A 25,920-nucleotide genomic window follows, 5' to 3' on the forward strand; every position below is an offset into this window, starting at 1 on the left:
TCCCGGGGCACGTTTGGGACAGCTCAGCTACGGGATCCCACCCTGACTCACCTGCTGGGTGGACACTTAGGGGTGAAAAAGACGCTAGACCATATCTTACAGCGGTTCTTTTGGCCTGGGGTTTACGCGGAAGTCAAAAGGTATTGCGAATCCTGCCCCGAATGTCAGTTGACCTCACCCACTGCAAGCTTCCGTAGCCCATTGGTACCTTTGCCAGTGATAGAGGTGCCTTTTGAACGGATTGCAATGGATTTGGTTGGACCCATTGTAAAATCCGCCCGTGGACACCATCATATACTGGTAGTCGTCGACTATGCCACTCGGTACCCGGAAGCTATACCACTACGCCACACCTCGGCAAAACTGATTGCACGGGAGCTGTTTGCCATGTTCTGTCGCCTTGGACTACCCAAGGAGATCCTGACGGATCAGGGGACCCCCTTTATGTCCAAAGTGACAAAGGAACTATGCAAATTGCTAAAAATTAAACAATTGCGCACCTCGGTGTACCACCCTTAAACCGACGGGCTAGTAGAACGGTTCAATAAAACCCTCAAGTCCATGTTAAAAAAGGTGGTTTATAAGGATGGAAGGGATTGGGACATGTTGTTACCCTATTTGATGTTCGCCGTCCGTGAGGTACCCAGGCTTCCACAGGGTTCTCTCCCTTTGAGTTATTGTATGGCAGACATCCTAGGGGTCTGTTGGACATAGCCAAAGAGACATGGGAACAAGAGCCAACTCCGCATAGGAGTATAATTGAACACGTGGCTAGTATGCAGGACCGGATCGCGGCGGTCATGCCCATCGTGAAAGAGCATCTGTTAGATGCCCAGGCAGCTCAGAGGCGCACATATAATAAAAGAGCCAGAGTCAGAACTTTTAACAAGGGTGATCGGGTGTTAGTACTGGTACCCACAGCCGAGAGTAAGTTCATGGCCAAGTGGCAAGGACCATATGAGATTCGAGAAAAAGTGGGGGAGGTAAATTACCGGGTGTATCAGCCCGGTAGGAGGAAACCTGAGCAGCTTTACCATGTAAACCTGCTAAAGCCTTGGAAAGATCGAGAGTGTTTAGTTACAGACGTCACCCCGGGCATAACACCAGAGAATTCTCCACCTTCAGCCAGGGAAGCATCCGAGGGGGAGGTCAGGATAAGTGATGCCCTCACTAAACAGCAGCGACGGGAGGCTCGCTCGCTGGTGCAGCACAATACCGACGTGTTCTCAGAGCTACCAGGTAGGACTACGGTTATCCAACATGACATTGTCACCGAACCTGGGGTACAGGTACGAATAAGACCGTACCGGGTACCCGAGGCCCGGAGGCAAGCCATTACGGCTGAGGTAAAACAAATGCTTCAGTTAGGCGTCATAGAGGAATCACGGAGTGAGTGGGCTAGCCCCATCGTACTGATTCCAAAACCAGACGGATCATTACGCTTCTGTAACGATTTCCCGAAATTGAATGAAGTGTCAAAGTTCGACCTTTATCCAATGCCCTGGGTGGACGAGCTGATTGAGAGACTGGGGCAGGCCCAGTACTTTACCACGCTCGATCTCACCAAGGGTTACTGGCAGGTACCTCTCACAGATTCGGCGAAGGAAAAGACCGCCTTCGTAACTCCAGAGGGTCTATACCACTATGTGGTCTTACCTTTTGGGTTACATGGGGCCCCGGCTACATTTCAGAGGTTGATGGACATAGTGCTCAAGCCTCATCAGGAGTACGCGTCCGCGTATCTAGATGATATTATCATCTTTAGCACCAACTGGCATACGCACCTATCACAGGTACAGGCAGTGCTGGATTCTCTCAGAGCCGCAGGGTTAACGGCAACCCCAAAAAAATGTGCGATAGGGCTAGAGGAAGCCCGATATTTGGGGTATGTGATAGGCCGAGGAGCTATCAAGCCCCAAATCAATAAAGTTGAGGCTATAAAAAACTGGCCTAAACCATCAAGTACAAAACAGGTGAGGGCGTTCCTTGGCATCCTTGGGTATTACCGCCGGTTTATACCTAATTTTGCTGGGCAAACGGCGGCCCTGACCGATCTCTTGAAGGGAAAAAAATCGGTAATGGTTCGGTGAAACCCTCAGGCAGAAGAAGCTTTTCAGTCCATGAAGTTGGCCCTGTGTGGACAGCCGGTCCTCATCAGCCCCAACTTCAGTGAAACCTTCATTGTACAGACAGATGCCTCGGAGGTAGGCCTAGGGGCGGTATTGTCACAAAAAGTGAATGGTGAAGAGCACCCGGTCACCTACTTGAGTAGAAAACTTGTCTCGGCAGAGAAAAACTATAGCGTGGTAGAGAAGGAGTGTTTGGCTATTAAGTGGGCCTTGGAATCACTACGTTATTATTTACTCGGGCGTCAGTTCCGCTTGGTGACGGACCACTCACCCTTGGTATGGATGAGGAATGCCAAGGAGAGGAATGCGCGAGTCACCAGGTGGTTCCTGTCTCTGCAAAATTTCAGTTTCTCTGTAGAACATCGCCCTGGGAAGTTGCAAGCAAACGCGGATGCCCTGTCCCAGACACCCTGTATGGTGGCAACTGTTCAACCCCACAAGTTTGAACAGAGTGGGGGGATATGTGAGGCAGTGACCGGGATCGTATATGAGGGACGTTATATATCCCCCAGAATGTGTACAGAGACCTATTAAATCCATTGGAGTGCATTGCAGACACACACACAGCTGCGGCTGCAATGCAGGAATGAAGGTGAGCAATGACCTGGTCAGACTACCTGGCTAAGGCAGATTAAGTAAAACCCGGCAGGGCCTTCATTTCTTGGAGGAGGTCACAGGAGGCAGTGGGGCGGCCTCCTCCCTCCAACCCGGGTTTTCCAGTGGCTCTTGCCACAGGTCCTTTAAAACTCCTGCACTAACTATTAGTGTTGTTCTATGTTGCAACCTGCTAGGAGCACAGCAGGTTAGCTCAGCAGGACTGTGTGTGGCTGAACCACTGCCTAGGAAGGCTCTGCACCTGCCAGGCTCTGAGCGGCCCGGCGCGGCCGTTGTCCCCGGCAACCGTTGTTTATAGACTCATGTTAACCCGACTGCGAACTGGAGGACTTTCTGTTTACCCGTGAGTTGCTGAATAAAAGCTGTTTATGTTGGACTTGTTTTGGGTCACTGCCTCAGTTACTGCATGGTGTGAACACCGCCGCCTTACAGAGGAAATATAAATACTCTCAGGTGTGGTCTTGTAGCATTGGGAAATAGGGGACTTGGATACCTCCTTATGGCTTTTTGGCAGATAAGTGATAAATGCTTCGGCAGGAATATCCCTTTAACTAGGCAGTCCTGTCAGCATTGGATACCGCAAATAGGGAGATGGCACATCTTGCTCTAGAGGGGGGTTGATGTCAAATGATTTCACAGAGTATAAATCCATTCTGAGACATTTCTACAATGCTATCTTTTTATTGGAACAAGCTTTCACAAATAATGAGACATTAAAGAGAAAATAGCACTATACTGCACATCTGGTTGACCTCTCAAAAACATTTCTGAAAATCTTGACACTGTATAAGTGTTTACTTTCTCTATGAATTACCTTATTTTGTGCTTACATGACATGTTACCCAGCCAGAATAGTAACAGGAAAGAATTTGAGAAATTCCTTCTGAACCAGACACTTATACACTGAAACCTAAGCTGTATTCACAAGGCTATAATATGGCTCTGTGTGATAGCTTTATACTTAGCACCAAAAACGGGATCTGATCCAATTTTTATTGTCAGTAAATGTACATATCTAGCATGGAGCTGAAATATGACCTTTAATGAATAGAACTTCTTTGCTTTTTAAGTCTATCCAAATATTTAACTATTTTCTCTTAAAGAGGACCGATCACCAAATTTTTAACGTTGAGCTTGATATTATAGTATCTCCTGAGCGGAATAAAGCTTAAGTCCAAGTGGGTGTTATAAGACAAATTTCACTGGTGGCATGTATGTCTTCCTGTATGATGCTGACCAGTCATAAGGAGGCATCAACACTCAGGGGAAAGAAGCTTAGAGCTTGATTCTCAATGTGTGAGATGTAATGATACCGCCTGATCTCCTGGTCTAACATCCTGCAGAAGCTGAGTTTAGCTGTGTCACATTACAAACCCTTATATCAGCTCTTTTCCTTTTATAGCACTGTCACCTCTGCTGTACTACTGCTCTCCCCACATTGTCTGTCCAGAGATGAGAGGTCAAAGCGTCAGTAGTCACACTTCAAAAACTACTACATACAGTATTTTGTATTACCTCCATGAGTTTTAAGGACAGCACCAAGTCTTCTAGGCATGGAATAAACAAATTGGCGATGTATTACATGTCTCTTTATCCATTCTTCAAAACCGATCTCTTTTAGAGCCTGGATGCTCGATGGAGAGTGATGCTCAAATTGTCTCCCTTAGACTTCCCCATAGGTGTTTCGGTTGGGTTCAGATAAGGAGACATACTTAGCCACTGAATCTCTTTCACCCCGTTGTTCTTCAGAAATGCAAGAAAAATAGAAAAGATGTGCTTTATGTGTAGTATCGCAAATGGGAGTGAGAGGGTATTGGACAATAACCATTCACCTGGATGGTTTGTGTGCAGCACAACTCTGATATAAACTGTTGCTCTGACCACTGAACTCACCACCTTGGATGAGGAACAGATGAAGGATTGTAAAATAATTAGCGATGTCACATGGGCTCTACCAGGAACTTCAAGACCATCGGATGAGAAAGTTTTATTCATACTACACGTTTCTGTAACAGACTATGTGGTGGAACTACTGTGCCATGATCTGAGGAGAGACTGGAGGGGCATGACTTGGTGCCTCACCAAGTCTGACCTCGGATTCACAGCGGCTGATGATACCACTATCCGTGGAGAGATGAGGGAGGCGGGACCAGGTGCTACACCAGGACTGACCTCGGGTGGATGGCAGCTGACCCCCCAAGGGACAGGAGGCAGGAATGGTAGATTTGTCAGACACTGGCTGGCACGGCTGGTACAGTCACTGACATGACAGACACATAGGCAGGCAGATACTGGCGGACACGACTGCTATCCTGGTAGGCAGGTGCAGGCGGGCACGGCTGATAGACAGGTAGGCTGGAACTGCTGATATACAGGCAAGCGGGCACGGCTGATAGACAGGCAGGTGCTGGCAGTTACGGCTGATATACAGGCAGGCAGACGGGCACGGCTGATACACAGACTGGCGTGTTAGACACAGACTTACATCATTGCACAGGCACTTCCATGCAGGTGGAGGTGCCTTAAATAGTAAGTGACTCCCAGCCATTGGCTAGGGACACTTTAGGATGGCGCGCGCGGTCCCTTTAAGAAGGAGGGAGTGCGTGCATGCCCTAAGCACAATTCCCGTGGATCTGCGTGCTGTGTGTGCACCTCAGACTGCAGGTGAAGAGGGAGTTGGTGTCTCTGCCGGGGGAGGGAGGCAGAGTGCAGAGAAACTGGCGCTACAGTACCCCCACTTTACACCCCCTCTTTTTCTATCCCGCAAGGAATCTCTCCAGGAGGAGAAGGGCATGAATGTTCTCCCTGGGCTCCCAAGACCTCTCCTCAGGACCGAACCCCTTCCAATCCACAAGAAAAAATGTTTTTCCTCTTACCCTCTTGGTGGTCAGAATGTTCTCTACCTCAAAAATGTCTTCAGTGCTGAATGGAGCAGGAGAGGTACCATGATCTTTAAAAAAAGGACTGGGGATGACAGGGTTCAGGAGCGACACATGAAAAGAATTGGGAATCGTAAAGAGGCCGGAAGTGTGAGCTTGTAGGCTACTGGATTAATCTGTTTTAAAACTTCAAACGGATTGATGAAACAAGGACCCAGTTTATAGGATGGTACTTTGAGACGGACACACTTATACAACAGCCAGACGTTCTTCCCAGGATGAAACAGAGACAATCTAGACGTCTGTTGTCTGCGTGTCTTTTCATTCATTCAGAGGACTTCAATAGTGTGGACTTAGTGTCCCCCCAAATCTTGGAGAAACCCCTTACAAGGGATTCAGCAGCCTGAATATCGGAGGTAGTAGAGACAGGAAACAGAATATTGGGATCTTGACAGTAGACCACAAAAAACTGAGATTTGGCAGAGGATTCACTCACATAGTTGTTGTATGAGAATTCGGTCCAAGGAAGGAGTTCGGACCAGTCACTGCCGTAGAAAGTTTGTCGTTGGTCAGGATCTGATTGACTCGCTCTACCTGGCCATTGGCTTGAGAGGATGGTAGGCTGAAGAGAAATCCAGAGTGACATGAAGTAATTTGCAATGGGCCCTCCAGAAGCGTGACATGAACTGGTGCCTTTATCCGAGGTCATATGGAGCACTAGACCATGGAGGCAGAAAATATGTAGAATGAACTTCTCTGCAAGCACTGGAGTAGATGGGAGACCGGACAGTTGAGTGAAATGGGCCATCTTGGAGAAGCGATCCACAACCACCCAGATCACAGTAACTAACCCGTCCGATACTGAAAGATCGTTGATGAAATCCATTTCAATATGCTGCAAGGGAGCAGATGGTATGGGCAAAGGAAGTAACCGACCGGTCGGATGCCATTTCGGGGTGTTGTTCTGGGCACAAGAGGGACAGGCAGAGATGAAATTCGCAATATGCTTGCTCAGGGTCAGCCACCAATAATGTCGGGAGATGAGGAAAGCCATTTCCTTCTGTCCGGTATAGCCTGCTGACGCGCCCCCTGGGCCGTGGGGTACCCGGAGCCGGGCCTGTAGATGCTGGGGGTTGTAGTCACCGTGGCGGTGACCCGGTCCGTGACCCAGGTGGTCAATCTAAGGGTAGTTTATGTATATCTGTTATGTATAGTCCGACTACGCCACCTGTGGAATGCGGTTATTGGGAACCGCCGTTGCGGAGCAGTCCGCTGAAGCTGGTGGTATGTGCAGCAAGGTGATGTAACTCCCCACAGGAAGAGTGGAGCTTCAGGGCCGCGTGTATGGATGATGGTGGTGGTAGTGCAAGGTATCAGTAATGACAACACGGAGTCTTTGCAGTGCAGTCCCAGGGTCTCTACTGTTGGCAATTATATGGGTCCCAACGGGAGTACCGGCTAGTGATGAGGGCCTGATCAGTCTGGGAACAATCCTAGAGTCCTCCTGGCCAGGTGAAGTTGTAGGCCTGCTGTTCTGACTATACTCTTTGGCTATCCCGCTTATAGTCGTGTTGTAGCCCACGTCCCTGAGTGTAACGTGCTGCGCTCACCCGTATAGCTGGCGACTCGGACTTTGTGTACTCCTCGCTCCTCTGTGGCGGTACGGGTCCTTTCGTGTGGCTGAGCCTCCAGGCTTCTGTTGGGCCAGGAGACCTGCAATCTCCTGCCCTGCGGTATCTGCTGCTGGGTATGCAATCCCCACAGCCTCGGACTCCGGCGTCCGGTCCTCTGTGGATACTATCCAGGACGAGCTAACTCCAGCTCCAGTCCCTGGCTCTTTACTCCTTCGTGTCCTACTTGACCCCGACTTAGACTGACTTACCCCGCCTCCAGATCCAGTTATATAGGGCAGGATCCTCCCCTTTCTGGTCTGGGGCAGGAGGCGTTGCATGTAATGAGTTCCTGATCAGGAAACTCCTGTTTTGCTCCCAGACATGGTATTACTACCACTGTGGCAACCAGACCCTCTGGGGTGCCACATTCCCCCCTAGTAAATTTCAGTACTCCGGGACTGAGCATATTTTGCAAAAATATAACAGATAACAATAAACAATGGCAATAACAATACATGAACATATTTACAGGCATTACAGTCCTTATAGGTCACGGTATCATGCGTAACCAGGTGTCCATTTCACCCAAGCAAGGTGTACATTTGAGGGACCCGTCTCAAACCCTCCACGGAGGCCCTGGGGTGGCTGCAGGGCATTTGATGATCCAGATGTTGGACCACGTCTTCAGCCACCTCCACGGGTTTTTGTTCTGTGGTCTGGCACAAAGGGGCACTTTATTGGTGCAACTATTTACAGGGTAAGTTTTTGGTTACTCACTGTCCATAACCTGAAAGTCTTTGAACCCTGTCGGGTAACTGGAAAAACATAATTAGTACACACATATAAAACATTTCAACATTTGCAATACTACAGTTATAGGTTACATCTAAATCCTCCAGCGAGCAGGGATTTGACCTCTGGTGCTTCTGGTAGATCTACGTAATACACTGTCTATCCGTGTTCTACCTTGGTCCACTGTATTTACCCCTGGTGTGGTGGGTTCAATGTTCACCACACTACAGGTGTTTGGAGGTGCCTCTGGTAGGTTGAGCAGCTCCCTATGGATCCCTTGGCTTACCGTGGGTACGACAGGTTCGCTACTAGCAGAGGGTAGATTCTCCTGATCTGCTGATGAGGAATCCTCTGTCTCTGGGGCCAATGGTTCTTCCAACTCTACTGGGACTTCTACAGCTTTCTGAGGGGCTGGTTGGAGAAAGGTAAGGACTGGCACAACAGTTGCATTGTTCACTTGTGTCCACAACCGGGGAAATTCTCCGAGTACTGTTTTGACCATTTCTTCCACTTCCTCTGTGGGTTGAGGGCTATCCTGGTCTTCTTTAGGGTGCTTCAGTTGCTCGGGACATTTCTTCAAGTGGTCTCTGGAAACTGTTGCTGATGTTTCTCCTCCATCCTTACTAATGAGGCACACCTTGGTGTTATCATGACTCGAGGGTAGGATGGTGTACGGCTCTACCTCCCACTGGTCATCCAATTTGTGGAGTCGCCTCTTCCTCTTAAGGACTTGCTCTCCAGGTGACAGGGGAACAGCAGGTGCATGTTGATTGTAAGTCTTCTCTTGCCTTTGTCTTGCTTGGGACAGACTTCTTTCAACACTCTCTTGCACTTTGCGGTATTGTTGTTGCCGCTCAGTGTCCCAATCTGCATCCGGTGAGGCTGTCTCTGGTGTTAGGACTCCCATGTCCAGGTCGATGGGCAGCTTACCAGGTCTTGCTCTCATCAGGTAAGCAGGTGTGCAGTTGGTAGAGTTCACTGGGATATGGTTGTATAGGTCCACCAGATCCGGTAGCTTTTCTGGCCACAGGCTGCGTTCTTCCAGGGGCAACGTCTTCAACAGGTCTATCACCAACTGGTTCATCTTCTCACACAACTCGTTGGTCTGGGAGTGATAAGGCATTGTCCTGATTTTCTTGCAGCCGTACAGGTTGCAGAATTCCTGGAACACCTCCGCTTTGAAGGCTGGACCTTGGTCAGTTAGCACACGTTCTGGGTAACCATGCGGGTGGCAGAAGTGCTGCTGGAAAGCTCTGGCTGCTGTCTGAGCCGTCTGGTCCTTTACTGGCACTACTACCAGGAACCGGGAGTAGTGGTTTACGATGGTCAGAGCGGAGACATAGCCTGACCTGCTTGGGGCTAGCTTCACGTGGTCCAAGGCTACCAGCTCAAGTGGCTGTTTGGTGATGATGGGCTGCAGGGGAGCCCTCTGGCTGTCACGGTCTTTTCTTCTCAGGTTGCATGGTCCGCATTCTCGACACCACCTCTCGATTGCTTTCCTCATGCCAGCCCAGTAGAACCGTTCACGTAGCAGGACTTCCAACTTCTTCCAGCCAAAGTGTCCCGCTCCATCGTGGTACGCTTCCAGGACCACAGACGCATCTTGCCTCGGGACTACCACCTGCAAGACCAGCTCATGTGTCCGGGAGTTGACAGTTCTTCGACACAGCTTCCCTTCATAGATGAACAGCTTGCTCTTTTCTTTCCACAGCTGTTTGGTCTCTTCTGGAGCATCTGAATCAGGGTATGAGTCAGCTTGTGTCAGCAACTCTTTGACTAGGCGAACAGCCGGGTCACTGTCTTGTGTTTCTGCCCATCCATGGTGGGGCAATGGATTGAACGTGGCTTCTCTGTTGGCAGAGCACCTGTTCTTCACACAATGGGAGCACTGCTTTATCCCATGGCTGTGGAACGCGGGGATTTCTATCTCTTCCAGCTCCTCTGGGTCTTCTCCCCCGTCTGGCAAGTTAGGCATCCAGGACAGCGCATCTGCGTTTGCATTCTTGTGCCCAGCCCGGTACTTGATGGTGAATTCGTAATTAGACAGTCGGGCCATCCATCTTTGTTCCAGGGCACCAAGGTTTACAGTGTCCAGGTGTGTCAGCAGGTTATTATCCGTGTACACAGTGAATTTGTAAGAGGCGAGATAATGTTTGAAGCGCTCAGTCACAGCCCAGACGATGGCAAGGAACTCCAACTTGAAGGAGCTGTAGTTTTCTGGGTTTCTTTCTGTGGGCCGGAGCTTCCTGCTGGCGTAGGCTATCACCCTTTCTCTGCCTTGCTGGATCTGGGACAGCACCACTCCTAGTCCCACGTTGCTCGCGTCCGTGTGAAGGATGAAGGGTTGGCCATAATCAGGGTAGGCCAGGACCTTGTCTCCTGTTAGGGTCATCTTCAACCTGGTGAATGACTCATCTTCCAGCTTGTCCCATTTGAATGGTGGTTTCTGGTTCTTGGCCTTCCTGGACTGGCCTATCAGGAGGTCCGGCATGGGTGCCGCCATCTTGGTGAAGCCTGGTATAAACCTTCGGTAGTAGCCTACCAACCCGAGGAATTGCCGCACTTCTTTGATGGTGGAAGGTCTCGGCCAGTCCTTGATTACGGTGATCTTATCAGGGTCTGGTGCTACACCGTCAGCGCTTACCACATGTCCTAAGTACTGTACTTTGGGCTTCAGCAGGTGGCACTTAGACGGCTTCACCTTCAGGCCAAAGCCAGCCAGGGCTTCAAACACTTCCACCAGGTGCTTCAGATGATCCTCATATGTCTTGGAGTATACTATGACATCATCCAGGTACAGCAGGACTGTCTCGAAATTCTTATGCCCTAGACAGCACTCCATCAACCGCTGGAAGGTTCCTGGGGTGTTGCAGAGCCCGAATGGCATGCAGTTGAACTCACTGAGGCCCATCGGGGTGGTGAATGCGGTCTTTTCCTTATCCGCCTCTGCTACAGGAACCTGCCAATACCCACTAATAAGATCCAAAGTAGAGAAATAATTAGCAGATTTTAACGCAGCTAGTGACTCCTCTATCCTGGGTAGCGGGTATGCATCTTTATGTGTTATGCGGTTAATTTGCCTGTAGTCTACACACATTCTCATTGTGCCATCCTTTTTCTTTACAAGAACTAATGGAGCTGCCCAGGGGCTACAACTGTCTCTTATTACCCCAGCCTCCTTCATCTCTCGCAACATCCCTTTGGCATTTTGGTAGTGTGCTGGAGGTACAGGCCGGTACCTTTCTTTAATGGGTGGATGGTCTCCCATGGGGATATGGTGTTGAGCCCCCTTTACCTGCCCGAAGTCGAGCGGGTGTTTACTGAAGACACTTTCATACTCTTGGACCACCCGGTATACTCCTTGTTTTTGGTGTTGAGGGTGGAGTCAGTGCCCACATGCAGCTTCTGACACCAGTCCTCCATCTGTCCCTCGGAACCATTACCCTCCGCCTGGTTGGATGGAGGTAAGGGTTCCACTGTTTTTATAGCATTTTGATTGACGGTAAATAGCTTGGCTAGGGTGGCATACCGGGGCAAATGGACTTCTTTTTCCCCAATGTTCAGGATGCGGACTGGCACTCTCCCATGGCGGACATCAACCACCCCCCTGGCTGTCAAAATGGTGGGCCTACTGTCAGAGTAGACGGGCTCTACCAGGGCCTGGTAATCCCTACCCCGGAGACCGATTGCTGCCCGGCACCATATCAGCATTTCACTTCGTGGGGGCATGGCAATAGGGAATGGGTCGCTCATCCTGACACTGCCAATTTCACCACCAGACAGTTCTACCTGTTGTCTTTTCATCAGGGCTCTGATCTCTCTTTGCAGAACCCGCTGCTGACTGGAACTGGCGGTTTCCGCAACCTGCTGTAACAACACAATTATTTCTGCAAGACAATTTTCAATGACATTAGTGCCTAAGGTTATCATGGGATGACTTTCTCGGCGATCAATGTCGACAATAATCAGTCCTTGTGCTGGCAGTTCGACTTTGCCAACCTTTATGGTCACTTCTTTGTACCCCAACTGAGGTACGGGTTGACCATTACTAGCATAAATATTCAAATGTTCGTCTGGACGGCGGGTAATGTCTGAATCAGTCCAGTACCGTTTGAAAAAAATGTAGGGGATGGTGGTCACCTGGGACCCAGTGTCCAGCAACGCGCTCATTGGAAAGCCGTCCAGCACGATAGGTAGGACTGGTCGTCCTCCCACATATTTGTCTCGCCAGCTTGATGGGCCTGGTGGTCTTACGCCTGGGGGTTGGCCCTCTGCCCCAGGTTTTGCTCGTTTAAATGACAGTACCTTGCATAATGTCCGGGCTGGTTGCAGCGGCGGCAGATGGGTTGTCCGTCCTGGTCGTAGCTGTCGCTGTTCCTCCCTCTGGATGGTGGAATCCTCTTCTGTCGGCGCCACGGGATGTCCTCTGGACTGGAAGCCAGCTGGATCTTTCCTTTGGGATACACCTGCAAGGACTGCACAGTTTTGATTAGCGCAACTATACTTTTAGTTAACTCTTAGACCTGATGGTGCAGGTCTGTAGACGGGGCATTGTCCAGAGTCTGTGCATCAGCTCCTACAGGCTCTGGGAAAAGGGTGCCACCTCCTGGTGGTAGGTGATAGCTGGGCGCCGGTGAGCGGTAGCGCCACCTGGTGCTAGTTCCCGTAGCACCCGGATGGCCCTGTCCTTAAATTGAGCAAAGTCCAAGTCAGGGTTTTGCAGAGCCATTATGCGCAGCTGGGTTCGGTGGACGCTGGACAGTAAACCCTCAATAAATTGCTCAGTTAACAGTCTGTTTTCATCACGCACACTGTCAGGGTCTACCTGTTTGATGGCCCTCAGCGCCTCCTGCAGGTTTAAAGCATAGTCCCGTACACTGTCCTGTGTTCCTGATCAGGAAACTTCTGTTTTGCTCCCAGACATGGTATTAATACCACTGTGGCAACCAGACCCTCTGGGGTGCCACACTGCCACCTTAGACGAGTGACCCCACAGAATAACCTGCTTCCTTTCTGGTTCAGCTACGTAAGTTTTTACGGAAAGGGAGCAGAGACAAATACAACAGAGCGACCGTAAAAATTTTGAAGGGCTCAATGATGTGTTGAGGCTCCTCCTCCTGGTCGGAAGACTGGAAGGAACTACAGAGAGCGTCCACCTTGACATTCTTATCTGCCGGACGAAAATGGAGAATGAAGTTGAAGCGGGCGAATAACAGAGACCACCTGGCTTATCGAGGGTTAAGTCGCTGTACGGACAGTGTATATAACCATTGGGTGCATCGCTCCTCCACTCCTCTAGAGCCAGTTTAATCACTAGCAGTTCTAGATCGGATATAGAGCACTCGCGTTCAGCAGCAGAGAAGATTTGGAAAAAAGGCAGCAGGTCACCATGCGACCAGAAGAAGACTTCTGAGTAAGAACAGCTCTGGCCCCTGAGGAAGGAGCATCCACCTCCAGAAAGAACTGCTTATTATTGTCCAGTCGATGCAGCACAGGAACTGAGGAGAAGGCCTATTTTAAAGACACAAAGGCGTTCTCTGCCACTGGGGTCCAAATCAGGGCAGAAATGAGAGCAGTCTGAAAGGGAAAATGTGGAACAAACTGGTGGTAGAAGTTTGCACATCCGATAAACCGCTGTATAGCTTTCAGGCCGTCTGGACGGGACCACTTCAAGACAGCAGACATCTTCTAGGGGTCCATTTTCAGACCAGTCTCGGAGATAATATACCCAAGAAACGGAAGAGAGGTCTGCTTGAAGACACACTTCTCATATTTGACAGTTCTTCCTTAATCTCTGCAGAACCTGACGAACATCACTTCTGTGTGTAGGCAGATCAGGAGAAAACACCAAGATGTCATCAAGGTGGACTACCACACACTTGTAGAGGAGATCCTGGAATATGTCGTTAACCAGTTCTTGAAAGACTGCTGGGGCATAACAGAGTCCAAATGGCATAACACGATACTCGTAATGTGTTAAAGGTCGTCTTCCATACGTCTCCCTGGCAAATTCGAATCAGATTATACGCCCCCCGCAGGTCATATAATCTGGCACCTTTAAGACAATCAAATAGCTCTGAGATGAGAGGCAGAGGATATTTATTCTTGATCGTTATTTGGTTGAGTCCCCTATAATCGATACAATGTCGAGGTGAGCCGTCCTATTTCTTCACAAAGAAGAATCCATCTCTGGCTGGAAGACTGACTTCTGGATAAAGCCCCTGGCTAGATTCTCTTTAATCTACTCGGACATGACTCAGGTCTTAGGGGTAGATTCAACCATGTGGAGATGCACCTATCCGCCATTTTTCTGTATATACCATTTTTATATATTCATTATTTTAAATGTTTTAAGTTTACACGCAATTGAGTAATTTATTTTCATTCTTTATGGAAAACGTGTTGAGTATTCCATTTCTGATCCGTACAAAGGGGGTTGTGACAAAGTCACTGGCAAATTACTGGAGGGGAGATAATGTATCACTGAGGTTGTTAGCTTAAGTGATATGAACCTAGGAAAACGCTCCAGCACACTAAGTGCTGAGAGGGGTTAATTGGTCATGTTTAGGGCTATGTTAAGTGAAGCGCTATAGAGTGGGTGGGAGGATGTTCACCATATCTCCATCTCAGGGTAGAGTCCAGAGGATAAATACACAACCTTGTGGCTCATTCAGTGTTGCATGTGCATAGAGGTGCAAGCCATAGAGCTATGTTTTCACGATAAGGAAAAGCTGAACCTTTTTGTTGCTTGTTTCTGAGCGGGCAGATCCCCGCAGCAACACGAACTGTGCCATACGTTATGTTTTTGCTTTCTCATAAGCTGCTTATGCAATAGCTCCGACAGCAGCAGCAACAGCTCCATCAACAGCAGAAGCAACACCAGCAACAGCACCGACAACAGCAGCAGCAGATTGATTTACTGACAGAGGCAGTTTGTGGCACTGCGTCTGCTCCTTCCCCAAGTCCAGGTGACTCATACGTCCAGAAGGCGGTAAGATGAGTTATGCAAAAGATGACGCCAGGTGATGATGTTGAGGCATTTTTGACTGTGTTTGAAAGGGTAGCAGAGTGGGAGTAGCTGTCGTCGGAGAAGTGAGCAGAGGTGCTGGTTCCCTATGTAACTGACAAGCCCCCAAAAGGCTTATTATGACCTGGCATTACAGGATGCTCAGGAGTATGCCAAATTAAAAACTGAGATATTGGCACGCTAAGGAGTGACTATGTCTGTTAGAGCTCAAAGGGTCCACCACTGGGCGTATTGCGGAGACAAACCTCTCACTCCCAAATGTTCAACCAACTACATATGGTACAGAAGTGGATGCAGCCAGAATCCTCTACCCAAGCCCAGATGGTCGAGCGAGTTGTTGTGGACAGATTCATTCACTCCCTTCCTAAGCCAGTGCAGACCTGGATTGCCCAGGGAGACCCCGGAGTGCAGATGACCTGGTTGGCCTAGTAAAAAGGTACCAGGTGGTCAAGAAGTCCTTATGGAAACCAGGCTTTGTTTCATACCCATACTGGGGTGCCCACAAGGAGCTTGAATCTCAAAAGAAGGGTAGTAGAGCCAGAACTGGGGAGAGTCTGAGGCACTCAGGGGTTGCCAAAGGCCACTGCTAAGGACTTAATTTGTTGGAGATGTCACGGTCCAGGGCACATAGCCGTCTGTTGCCCAAAGTCCACGGAACAAATGGACTGCAGCATGGGGAGGCACTGTTCATATTATGCCTATCCAGCCTGCAGTGTGGAATATCAGCCCAGTGAGGGGCTATAAGCATGTCCCAGGACAATTAATGGGGTACTGGTGTCAGGACTCTTGGACTCAGTGAGTATGGTGATCCTGGTAAGGGCCACACTCCCCCACCAGTTGATCCTCGGAGAAATCGTGGGCGTCTGCTATATTCACACAGAAGCCAAGGACTATCCCGTAGCTAGAGTGTCTATAAAAACGAACTGTGGCACTGAGTCCCATGAGGATGGAGTACTTAGAGACCTACTACACACAGTAATAATAGGGTGGGACTTTAGCTTGTTCTGGGACTTATGGCAAAAGGCGGGGGCACTAAGTTACTTTGATCCCATGAGGCCGAGATTCCTCGAGATTCCTCATTTGGAGGTTTCTGGGGGAATTTTGGGACTGCTCAAATGGAGGACCTTACCTTAAAAGGGGCATGGGACAATATTACTGTAATAAATGGGATTACCCGAAAGCCGGAGGCCAACACCGGGTTTCCATATTTCGCAGTAAAAGAGAATCTGCTATATCGGGTTACTAAACTGAGAGGGGAAGTATTAGAGCAGCCATTGGTATATATAGGCGTAAGGTACTTGACCTGGCCCATTCTCATGTCTTGGGTGGGCATCTTGGCGCAGACAAAACACAGGAGCGGGTTACTACCTCTTGAAGCTCATCAAGAGAATGCCAAGAGTGTGCAAAGCAGTCATCAAAGCAAAAGGTGGCTAATTTGAAGAACCTAGAATATAAGACATATTTTCAGTTGTTTCACACTTTTTTGTTAAGTATATAATTCCACATGTGTTAATTCATAGTTTTGATGCCTTCAGTGTGAATGTACAATTTTCATATTCATGAAAATACAGAAAAATCTTTAAATGAGAAGGTGTGTCCAAACTATTGGTCTGTACTGTATGTAGCCAGCTCCCCTTAGTGGAGGGAGCAATAGAAACATGTATGTAGCCAGCTCTCCCTAGTGGAGGGAGCAATAGAAACATGTATGTAGCCAGCTCCCCCTAGTGGAGGGAGCAATAGAAACATGTATGTAGCCAGCTCTCCCTAGTGGAGGGAGCAATAGAAACATGTATGTAGCCAGCTCTCCCTAGTGGAGAAAGCAATAGAAACATGTATTTGGCCAGCTCCCCCTAGTGGAGGGAGCAATAGAAACATGTATGTAGCCAGCTCTCCGTAGTGGAGGGAGCAATAGAAACATGTACAGTTAGGTCCATATATATTTGGACAGAGACAACATTTTTCTAATTTTGGTTCTAGACATTACCACAATGAATTTTAAACAAAACAATTCAGATGCAGTTGAAGTTCAGACTTTCAGCTTTCATTTGAGGGTATCCACATTAAAACTGGATGAAGGGTTTAGGAGTTTCAGCACCTTAACATGTGCCACCCTGTTTTTAAAGGGACCAAAAGTAATTGGACAATTGACTCCAAGGCTATTTCATGGACAGGTGTGGGCAATCCCTTCGTTATGTCATTCTCAATTAAGCAGATAAAAGGCCTGGAGTTGATTTGAGGTGTGGTGCTCGCATTTGGAAGGTTTTGCTGTGAAGTAAACATGTGGTCAAAGGAGCTCTCCATGCAGGTGAAACAAGCCATCCTTAAGCTGCAAAAACAGAAAAAACCCATCCGAGAAATTGCTACAATATTAGGAGTGGCAAAATCTACAGTTTGGTACATCCTGAGAAAGAAAGCACTGGTGAACTCATCAATGCAAAAAGACCTGGGTGCCCACGGAAGACAACAGTGGTGGATGATCGCAGAATAATCTCCATGGTGAAGAGAAACCCCTTCACAACAGCCAACCAAGTGAACAACACTCTCCAGGAGGAAGGCGTATCAATATCCAAATCTACCATAAAGAGAAGACTGCATGAAAGTAAATACAGAGGGTTCACTGCACGGTGCAAGCCACTCATAAACATCAAGAATAAAAAGGCTAGCAATAGAAACATGTATGTAGCCAGCTCTCCCTAGTGGAGGGAGCAATAGAAACATGTATGTAGCCAGCTCTCCCTAGTGGAGGGAATAATAGAAACATGTATGTAGCCAGCTCTCCCTAGTGGAGGGAGCAAAAGAAACATGTATATAAACGGCTATCCCTAGTGGAGGGAGCAATAGAAACATGTATGTAGCCAGCTCCCCCTAGTGGAGGGAGGGAGGGAGCAATAGAAACATGTATGTAGCCAGCTCCCCCTAGTGGAGGGAGCGACAGAAACATGTATGTAGCCAGCTCGCCCTATTGGCAGCAGCAGGCAGCGCGTCCTTACCATTACAGTCTATGATCATTCTGTATGTAGCCAGCTCCCCCTAGTGGAAGAAGCAATAGAAACATGTATGTAGCCAGCTCCCCCTACTGGAGGGAGCAATAGCAACATGTATGTAGCCAGCAACCCCTAGTGGAGGGAGCAATAGAAACATGTATGTAGCAAGCTCTCCCTAGTAGAGGGAGCGACAGAAACATGTATGTGCCAGCTCCCCCTAGTGGAGGGAGCAACAGAAACATGTATGTAGCCAGCTCCCCCTAGTGGAGGAAGCAATAGAAACATGTATGTAGCCAGCTCCCCCTAGTGGCGAGAGCAATAGAAACATGTATGTAGCCAGCTCCCCCTAGTGGAAGAAGCAATAGAAACATGTATGTAGCCAGTTCCCCCTAGTGGAGGGAGCAATAGAAACATGTATGTAGCCAGCTCTCCCTAGTGGAGGGAGCAATAGAAACATGTATGTAGCCAGCTCCCCCTAGTGGAGGGAGCAATAGAAACATGTATGTAGCCAGCTCCCCCTAGTGGAGGGAGCGACAGAAACATGTATGTAGCCAGCTCCCCCTAGTGGAGGGAGCGACAGAAACATGTATGTAGCCAGCTCCCCCTAGTGGAGGGAGCAATAGAAACATGTATGTAGCCAGCTCCCCCTAGTGGAGGGAGCAATAGAAACATGTACAGTACAGACCAAAAGTTTGGACACACCTTCTCATTTAAAGATTTTTCTGTATTTTCATGACTATGAAAATTGTACATTCACACTGAAGGCATCAAAACTATGAATTAACACATGTGGAATTATATATTTAACAAAAAAGTGTGAAACAACTGAAAATATGTCTTATATTCTAGGTTCTTCAAAGTAGCCACCTTTTGCTTTGATGACTGCTTTGCACACTCTTGGCATTCTCTTGATGAGCTTCAAGAGGTAGTCACTGGAAATGGTCTTCCAACAATCTTGAAGGAGTTCCCAGAGATGCTTAGCACTTGTTGGCCCTTTTGCCTTCACTCTGTGGTCCAGCTCACCCCAAACCATCTCGATTGGGTTCAGGTCTGGTGACTGTGGAGGCCAGGTCATCTGGCGTAGCACCCCATCACTCTCCTCCTTGGTCAAATAGCCCTTACACAGCCTGGAGGTGTGTTTGGGGTCATTGTCCTGTTGAAAAATAAATGATGGTCCAACTAAACGCAAACCGGATGGAATAGCATGCCGCTGCAAGATGCTGTGGTAGCCATGCTGGTTCAGTATGCCTTCAATTTTGAATAAATCCCCAGCAGTGTCACCAGCAAAGCACCCCCACACCATCACACCGCCTTCTCCATGCTTCACGGTGGGAACCAGGCATGTAGAGTCCATCCGTTCACCTTTTCTGAGTCGCACAAAGACACGGTGGTTGGAACCAAAGATCTCAAATTTTGACTCATCAGACCAAGCACAGATTTCCATTGGTCTAATGTCCATTCCTTGTGTTCTTTAGCCCAAACAAGTCTCTTCTGCTTGTTGCCTGTCCTTAGCAGTGGTTTCCTAGCAGCTATTTTACCATGAAGGCCTGCTGCACAAAGTCTCCTCTTAACAGTTGTTGAAGAAATGTGTCTGCTGCTAGAACTCTGTGTGGCATTGACCTGGTCTCTAATCTGAGCTACTGTTAACCTGCGATTTCTGAGGCTGGTGACTCGGATAAACTTATCCTCAGAAGCAGAGGTGACTCTTGGTCTTCCTTTCCTGGAGCGGTCCTCATGTGAGCCAGTTTCTTTGTAACATAGTAACATAGTAACATAGTTTGTAAAGCCGAATAAAGACTTGCGTCCATCAAGTTCGACCTGTTAGTTCTGTAATTGCTAAAGTTGATCCAGAGCGCTTGATGGTTTTTGCAACTGCACTTGGGGACACTTTCAAAGTTTTCCCAATTTTTCGGACTGACTGACCTTCATTTCTTAAAGTAATGATGGCCACTCGTTTTTCTTTACTTAGCTGCTTTTTTCTTGCCATAATACAAATTCTAAAAGTCTATTCAGTAGGACTATCAGCTGTGTATCCACCTGACTTCTGCACAACACAACTGATGGTCTCAACCCCATTTATAAGGCAAGAAATCCCACTTATTAAACCTGACAGGGCACACCTGTGAAGTGAAAACCATTTCCGGTGACTGCCTCTTGAAGCTCATCAAGAGAATGCCAAGAGTGTGCAAAGCAGTCATCAAAGCAAAAGGTGGCTACTTTGAAGAACCTAGAATATAAGACATATTTTCAGTTGTTTCACACTTTTTTGTTAAGTATATAATTCCATATGAGGTAATTCATAGTTTTGATGTCTTCAGTGTGAATGTACAATTTTCATAGTCGTGAAAATACAGAAAAATCTATAAATGAGAAGGTGTGTCCAAACTTTTCATCTGAACTGTATGTAGCCAGCTCTCCCTAGTGGAGGGAGCAATAGAAACATGTATGTAGCCAGCTCTCCCTAGTGGAGGGAGCAATAGAAACATGTATGTAGCCAGCTCCCCCTAGTGGAGGGAGCAATAGAAACATGTATGTAGCCAGCTCTCCCTAGTGGAGGGAGCAATAGAAACATGTATGTAGCCAGCTCCCCCTAGTGGAGGGAGCAATAGAAACATGTATGTAGCCAGCTCTCCCTAGTGGAGGGAGCAACAGAAACATGTATGTAGCCAGCTCCCCCTAGTGGAGGGAGCAATAGAAACATGTATGTAGCCAGCTCTCCCTAGTGGAAGAAGCAATAGAAACATGTATGTAGCCAGCTCCCCCTAGTGGCGAGAGCAATAGAAACATGTATGTAGCCAGCTCCCCCTAGTGGCAGCAGCAGGCAGCCCGTCCTTACCATTACAGTCTGTGATAATTCTGTACTTGTATTATGTACCAGGGGGCGCTGCTGTTCGTATTATTTCTGTAGGGGATTTTGCTGGCACTTTTTGGACCACTATTGACAGCATTATTTATTGGGAGTCACTCGGCTGACATTGTACCTGTCCTCATCTCTATAGCATGCTTTTTGAGACCACGGTAAGGACACATAATTCGGAGTCCTACTTTACTGCAGCTTATTCCAACCATAAACATGGAAGCCGCCCACCATGCTTCTGTCAGACGGCGACGTTTGTGTGCGGCCAGTGACTGAGCATGCGCGGTTTAGCTGTGGTTGCTCTGGAACATCCTCCAGAAAGCTGGCGGTAGTGACGCTCTGCAGAGACCGCTGGCAGAGGAAGCGGGGCGAGGCACTGAGCAGCGGTGACTATCCAGCCAGGGTCACACAGCCCGGCCCGGCTTCACCATGGGCTGCACACTAAGTGCCGAGGATAAAGCAGCGGCGGAGAGGAGCAAGATGATAGACCGCAACCTCCGGGAGGACGGGGAGAAGGCGTCCAAGGAAGTGAAGCTGCTGCTACTAGGTGAGGATGGGACTGAGGAGCCGGACAGCGGCAGCACAGCTGGAGACCATAGAATGGGGCTGAAGTGTGTGTGTGTCTGTATATATATATATATATATATATAATATATATATGTGTGTAAGTGTATACTGTATGTATACATACATATCTCTAAGTACCCCTCAAAAGTTTGCACATACCTGTTCTTGCTGTGGTTTTCCCTGTTCGTTCTTATGGGAATGTGCACACTGTAGATTCAGACTGAGGGCAGCGAAACCATATACACAAATTGAAACAAGCTATGTACCTGAGGAAGTGGACGGGACGTCCACGAAACGCGTAGTAATCGTAGCTTTTAGTAATAAACTACAAGATTGTTAAATATATACAATCTCGTCAAATTTCTTCACCACGGAGGAGAGCGGATTTTATTCCCGGCACCAACTTCATCCTATTAAAGACAACCTTACAAGATCCCTAGGGATTCTGTGCTGGCTGCAGCCCTTCGCTACAATTCTTTATATGAGTTGTGCATTACACATCTCACAAAGGGGAGCACATTTTCTTTTTACTCACTTGGTTGTTGTTGGATAACCGCGCTATTGTGCCCCTATCTCTCTACTTATTTACAAATTGAAACACAGCAGAATGTGATTGTTAAATCTTTGATTCCTCAATCCCGAGGGGGGTGTAATGCTGCCATCAGAGTAATAGGTGGGGTTTTACTCTGATGACACCTTTACACTCCCATTTTCTCATGTATCAAGTAGATTCATCAGGTAGGCACCTAGAAAGGCTGTCCAACACACTTGAAGGCTCTCCCAGAGGTGCTGACTGCTGAGTAATGATGACCGAGCGAGCGTGCTCATTTAACCCTTTAAACGAGCACGCGCGGGTACTCGCCAAGTAGTTTTGGCGTGCTCGGCATTTCAGTTGCAGCCGTGGCTGTTATACAGCTGTGACACGTGCAGGGATTCCCTGAAAGAAAGGCAATCCTTGCATATGTAACAGCTGCGACATATGCGGCAGCTGCAACTGAAATGCCAAGCACGCCGAAACTACTCGGCGAGTACCCGTGCTTGCTCGTTGAAAGGGTTAAACGAGCACGCTCGCTCATCACTAGTGCTGAGCACTTGTCAGCTACTTTCCCATCACTGGGGTCCATCTCATCCCAAACCATCTCAGTTGTGTTTGGTGCGGCTGATTGTGGAGACCATGTCACCTGACGCAGCGCTCCATCATCCTTGGTTACATAGCCTGGGTTTTTTGGGTCATTGTTCTGTTGCATCAAAATTAGGCCCACCAAGTGTAAACCGCAGATGACCTTATTGGCTAATTCCAAATTCAAGGCACACTCACCCAGCATGCTAACACAGCAAAGATCATCACACCTTCTCTTCCATGCTTCACTGTGGGAACCATACATGTAGAAACCATCATCTCAACTTTTCTGTGTGTAACAAGGACATGACTGTACCAAAAGTTGATGGTACCAAGACATAACAGTATCAAGTGTAGAGTCATCAGACCACCGTGAAGATTTCCACTGTTCTGTTGTCCAGTTCTTGCCTTGCTTGGCCCAAACAAGTCTTATAAAGGACTGCTTCTCACAATCTCCTCTGGAAAATTAACGTTGAGATGTGTCTGCTACTTGATGTTCCTGCATCATTTATGAGGGCTGTTATCTGACTTCCTGTCAATTTGTGTTTTCTGAGGCTAGTAACTGATGTCTTCTGTGGCATTGGTAATGCTTGGTATTCCTTTACTGGGGCTATGACAGCCAGCGTCATCTTGGCAATTGATGGGTTTCATAAATAACTTTTAGGATACCTTGCAAGGTTTTAGGATTTTTTGGATTGTCTGACCTTCAAGTCAGAGAGTAATGATAGACTGTTGCTTCCTTAGTTGAGTTTTTCTTGCTTTATTCTGGCTTAGAACAGGAAGAGGCCTCGGCACTGTTTGGGACTGTGTACTAACATTGCCTCTGCAAACACACCTGGTGGTCGCAAACACATTTTGTGGCCGGTGATTCCACAAATAAACTTGACGAAGCCATTCCAGGTGACTACCTGATGAAGCTGCTTGAGAAAGTGTCAAGGGGAGTGTAAAGCCGTCATCAGAATTAAAGGGGAGTACTATGAGGTAACTAAGGGTTAACACGTATTCTGGTGTGTTTTACTTGTGTTTTTATTAGACTTGTTCCCATATGCGTTCCTTGGTGGCTTTGCTACCTTCAGTCTTAGTCCCATGTGCCCATTCCAATAAGAACAAGGAAAACCATTACAATAACAGGTGTGCCCAAACTTTTGACCAGTATTGTATATACACCCACACTGCTATATACATGAATACAGGGTACTGTCGACTATATATGGTGAACTGGCCACTGTATTAACATCACAGGCTATTATATTATACAGCGTGGACAAAGTGTAATAAGGTTATGAAGAGGGAGATTTATCAAACATGGTGTAAAGTGAAACTGGCTCAGTTGCCCTTAGCAACCAATCAGATTCCACTTTTCATTCCTCACAGACTCTTTGGAAAATGAAAGGTGGAATCTGATTGGTTGCTAAGGGCAACTGAGCCAGTTTCACAGATCTAGTTTTCACAGATAGATCTCCCCCAAATCTGTTTTCCTTTTAGATAATTCAGATAACACATAATGGCAAATAATTTAAATACAGATCAAAGAAAATGGATTTTAACAGAGTATTGGAAATGTCAAAATGCTGAAACCGTTAGAGCAAATTGGGTTGAAACATTTGGTACTCAAGCCCCAAAGAGACAAACCATTTACCGCATTCGTGACAAATTCAATGCCACTGGCTCAATCCTTAATGCTCCAAAAACTGGTCGACCCAAAACAGTCTGTACAGAAGATAATAAACAGCTTGTTGCTGAAACATTTGTTCAGAGTCCAAAAAAGTCACCAGAAGAGCCTCTTTGGAATTGGGAATTTCACGAGCTTCTATCATGCAAATCCTGAAATCTATTGGGTGGAAAGCTTATCGTCCACGTCTAATTCATGGTTTATTGGAGGATGATCCAGACAGGCGGCTGCAATTTAGTGTTTGATAAATCTCCCCCTTCATAACCTTAGTACACTTTCTGTCCACCTACTTTTGGACCACCGTGTATGTACAGTGGTGCTAGTCATTATGTACATGGCCAGTCATTGTATACACTCTCAGTTCGTCATCATTTATGGTGTAAGGAGAAAGGGATAAGTGGCTGTCAGCCATCGTTGGGGACACTTATGGCCTGGTAGAATAAAGCTAAGCTGTGGTTCCTTGTTTTTCTCAGCAGCTGATGTCAGGTATCATCTTCTCCGTCAATTGCGCTGCTTGTATTCAGCTCATTACATTTACTAATGGATGTGTGCTTACAATTTGGTGAAAAATGCCATTATTTGGGACATTTCAGGACATATGCAATGGCGCCGATTCATCAAAGCAATTACGTAAAATACTTTGAAAAGTACAAAAAAATTTGTGCAACCTAATATTGTGATTTTTGGCATTTTCATCCCAGTTTCGGTCAGCTCGACCAGCATACGTGGATCTGAGGTGCCTTACGCCACAATTCTTACTCTGGTACCTGACTGATGTAAGATTTGGGGTGATGTGCACGCCACTTTTCAGAAGCCTCTTATTCATTTAAGAGTAGTGATGAGCGCAAGTACTCGTTGCTCAAGTTTGCCTAGGGTGCGCAGGGTATCGCGGGTGCTCGAGGGCCGCGGGGACTCGAGTATGTCACTCAAGCACCTGCAATACTCTGTGCATACCCGAGCACCCTAAGCAAACTCGAGTAACGAGCACCTGCGCTCATCACTAATTAAGAGGCATGTGCTCCGGCACACCCACCTCAGTAAGACCGGTGTGAAGAACACTGGTCTTGATGAATCAGGGCCTACTACCAATGCTTAATTAGCACCTCATTTGATAAGGAGGCGTGGTTTAAACCTGTCAACTTGCATCAAAATTCAGGCTCAAAGTAAGCCAACTAATAGGTGATGTAAAAACAAACCGTCTGAAGATTTCTCATCCAGCATGAACCTCTGTGATGAATTTGGCGCATTTTCAGACCGTCTAGTCTAAGCTCACACTGTATACATAGTAAATCTGCTGCTCTCTCACTTCAGTGGTTTCCCCTCTTTTTTCCTTTGTGCTGTCAACGGCAGAGAGATGCAGACCAGATGCCATACTTCTATGAGCAGAATCCATCTCAGCGGCAAATTAAAAAATCTAGAATGTGTGTAGAAATATGGATGTGAACAGCTCTGCAGGGCTGCATTTGGGCTCTGTATTTATATTCACAGAATACTGCGCCACATTCCATATGTGATTATTATTATTATTGCAGTATAATGTACACAATCACTTCTGGATTTAATAGCAATTAAAACCGATCGGACACCAGTGTATTCTTACGTCTTGCAGCAGCAGTGTTCCAGTGACGTCGGCGCCACTGTTCCCTGTGCCGATCGGACATGGCT

General features: G+C 47.6%; 1 protein-coding gene across 1 annotated transcript in view; it reads left to right on the forward strand.

The window, feature by feature from the left end:
* The first annotated feature begins 21,168 nt into the window (after positions 1-21,168).
* GNAI3 (G protein subunit alpha i3) overlaps positions 21,169-25,920 on the forward strand; it is a 43,510-nt gene continuing 38,758 nt past the window's right edge. The window contains exon 1 of the mRNA XM_073666812.1: positions 21,169-21,443. Coding sequence (XP_073522913.1) covers positions 21,326-21,443 — 118 coding nt within the window. The 5' untranslated portion in view covers positions 21,169-21,325. The remainder of the gene's footprint in view (positions 21,444-25,920) is intronic.

Source organism: Phyllobates terribilis, unplaced genomic scaffold, assembly GCF_046119375.1.
Source record: "Phyllobates terribilis strain yellow unplaced genomic scaffold, ASM4611937v1 Scaffold_2__4_contigs__length_985480577, whole genome shotgun sequence".
In the NCBI taxonomy this organism is placed as follows: Eukaryota; Metazoa; Chordata; class Amphibia; order Anura; family Dendrobatidae; genus Phyllobates; species Phyllobates terribilis.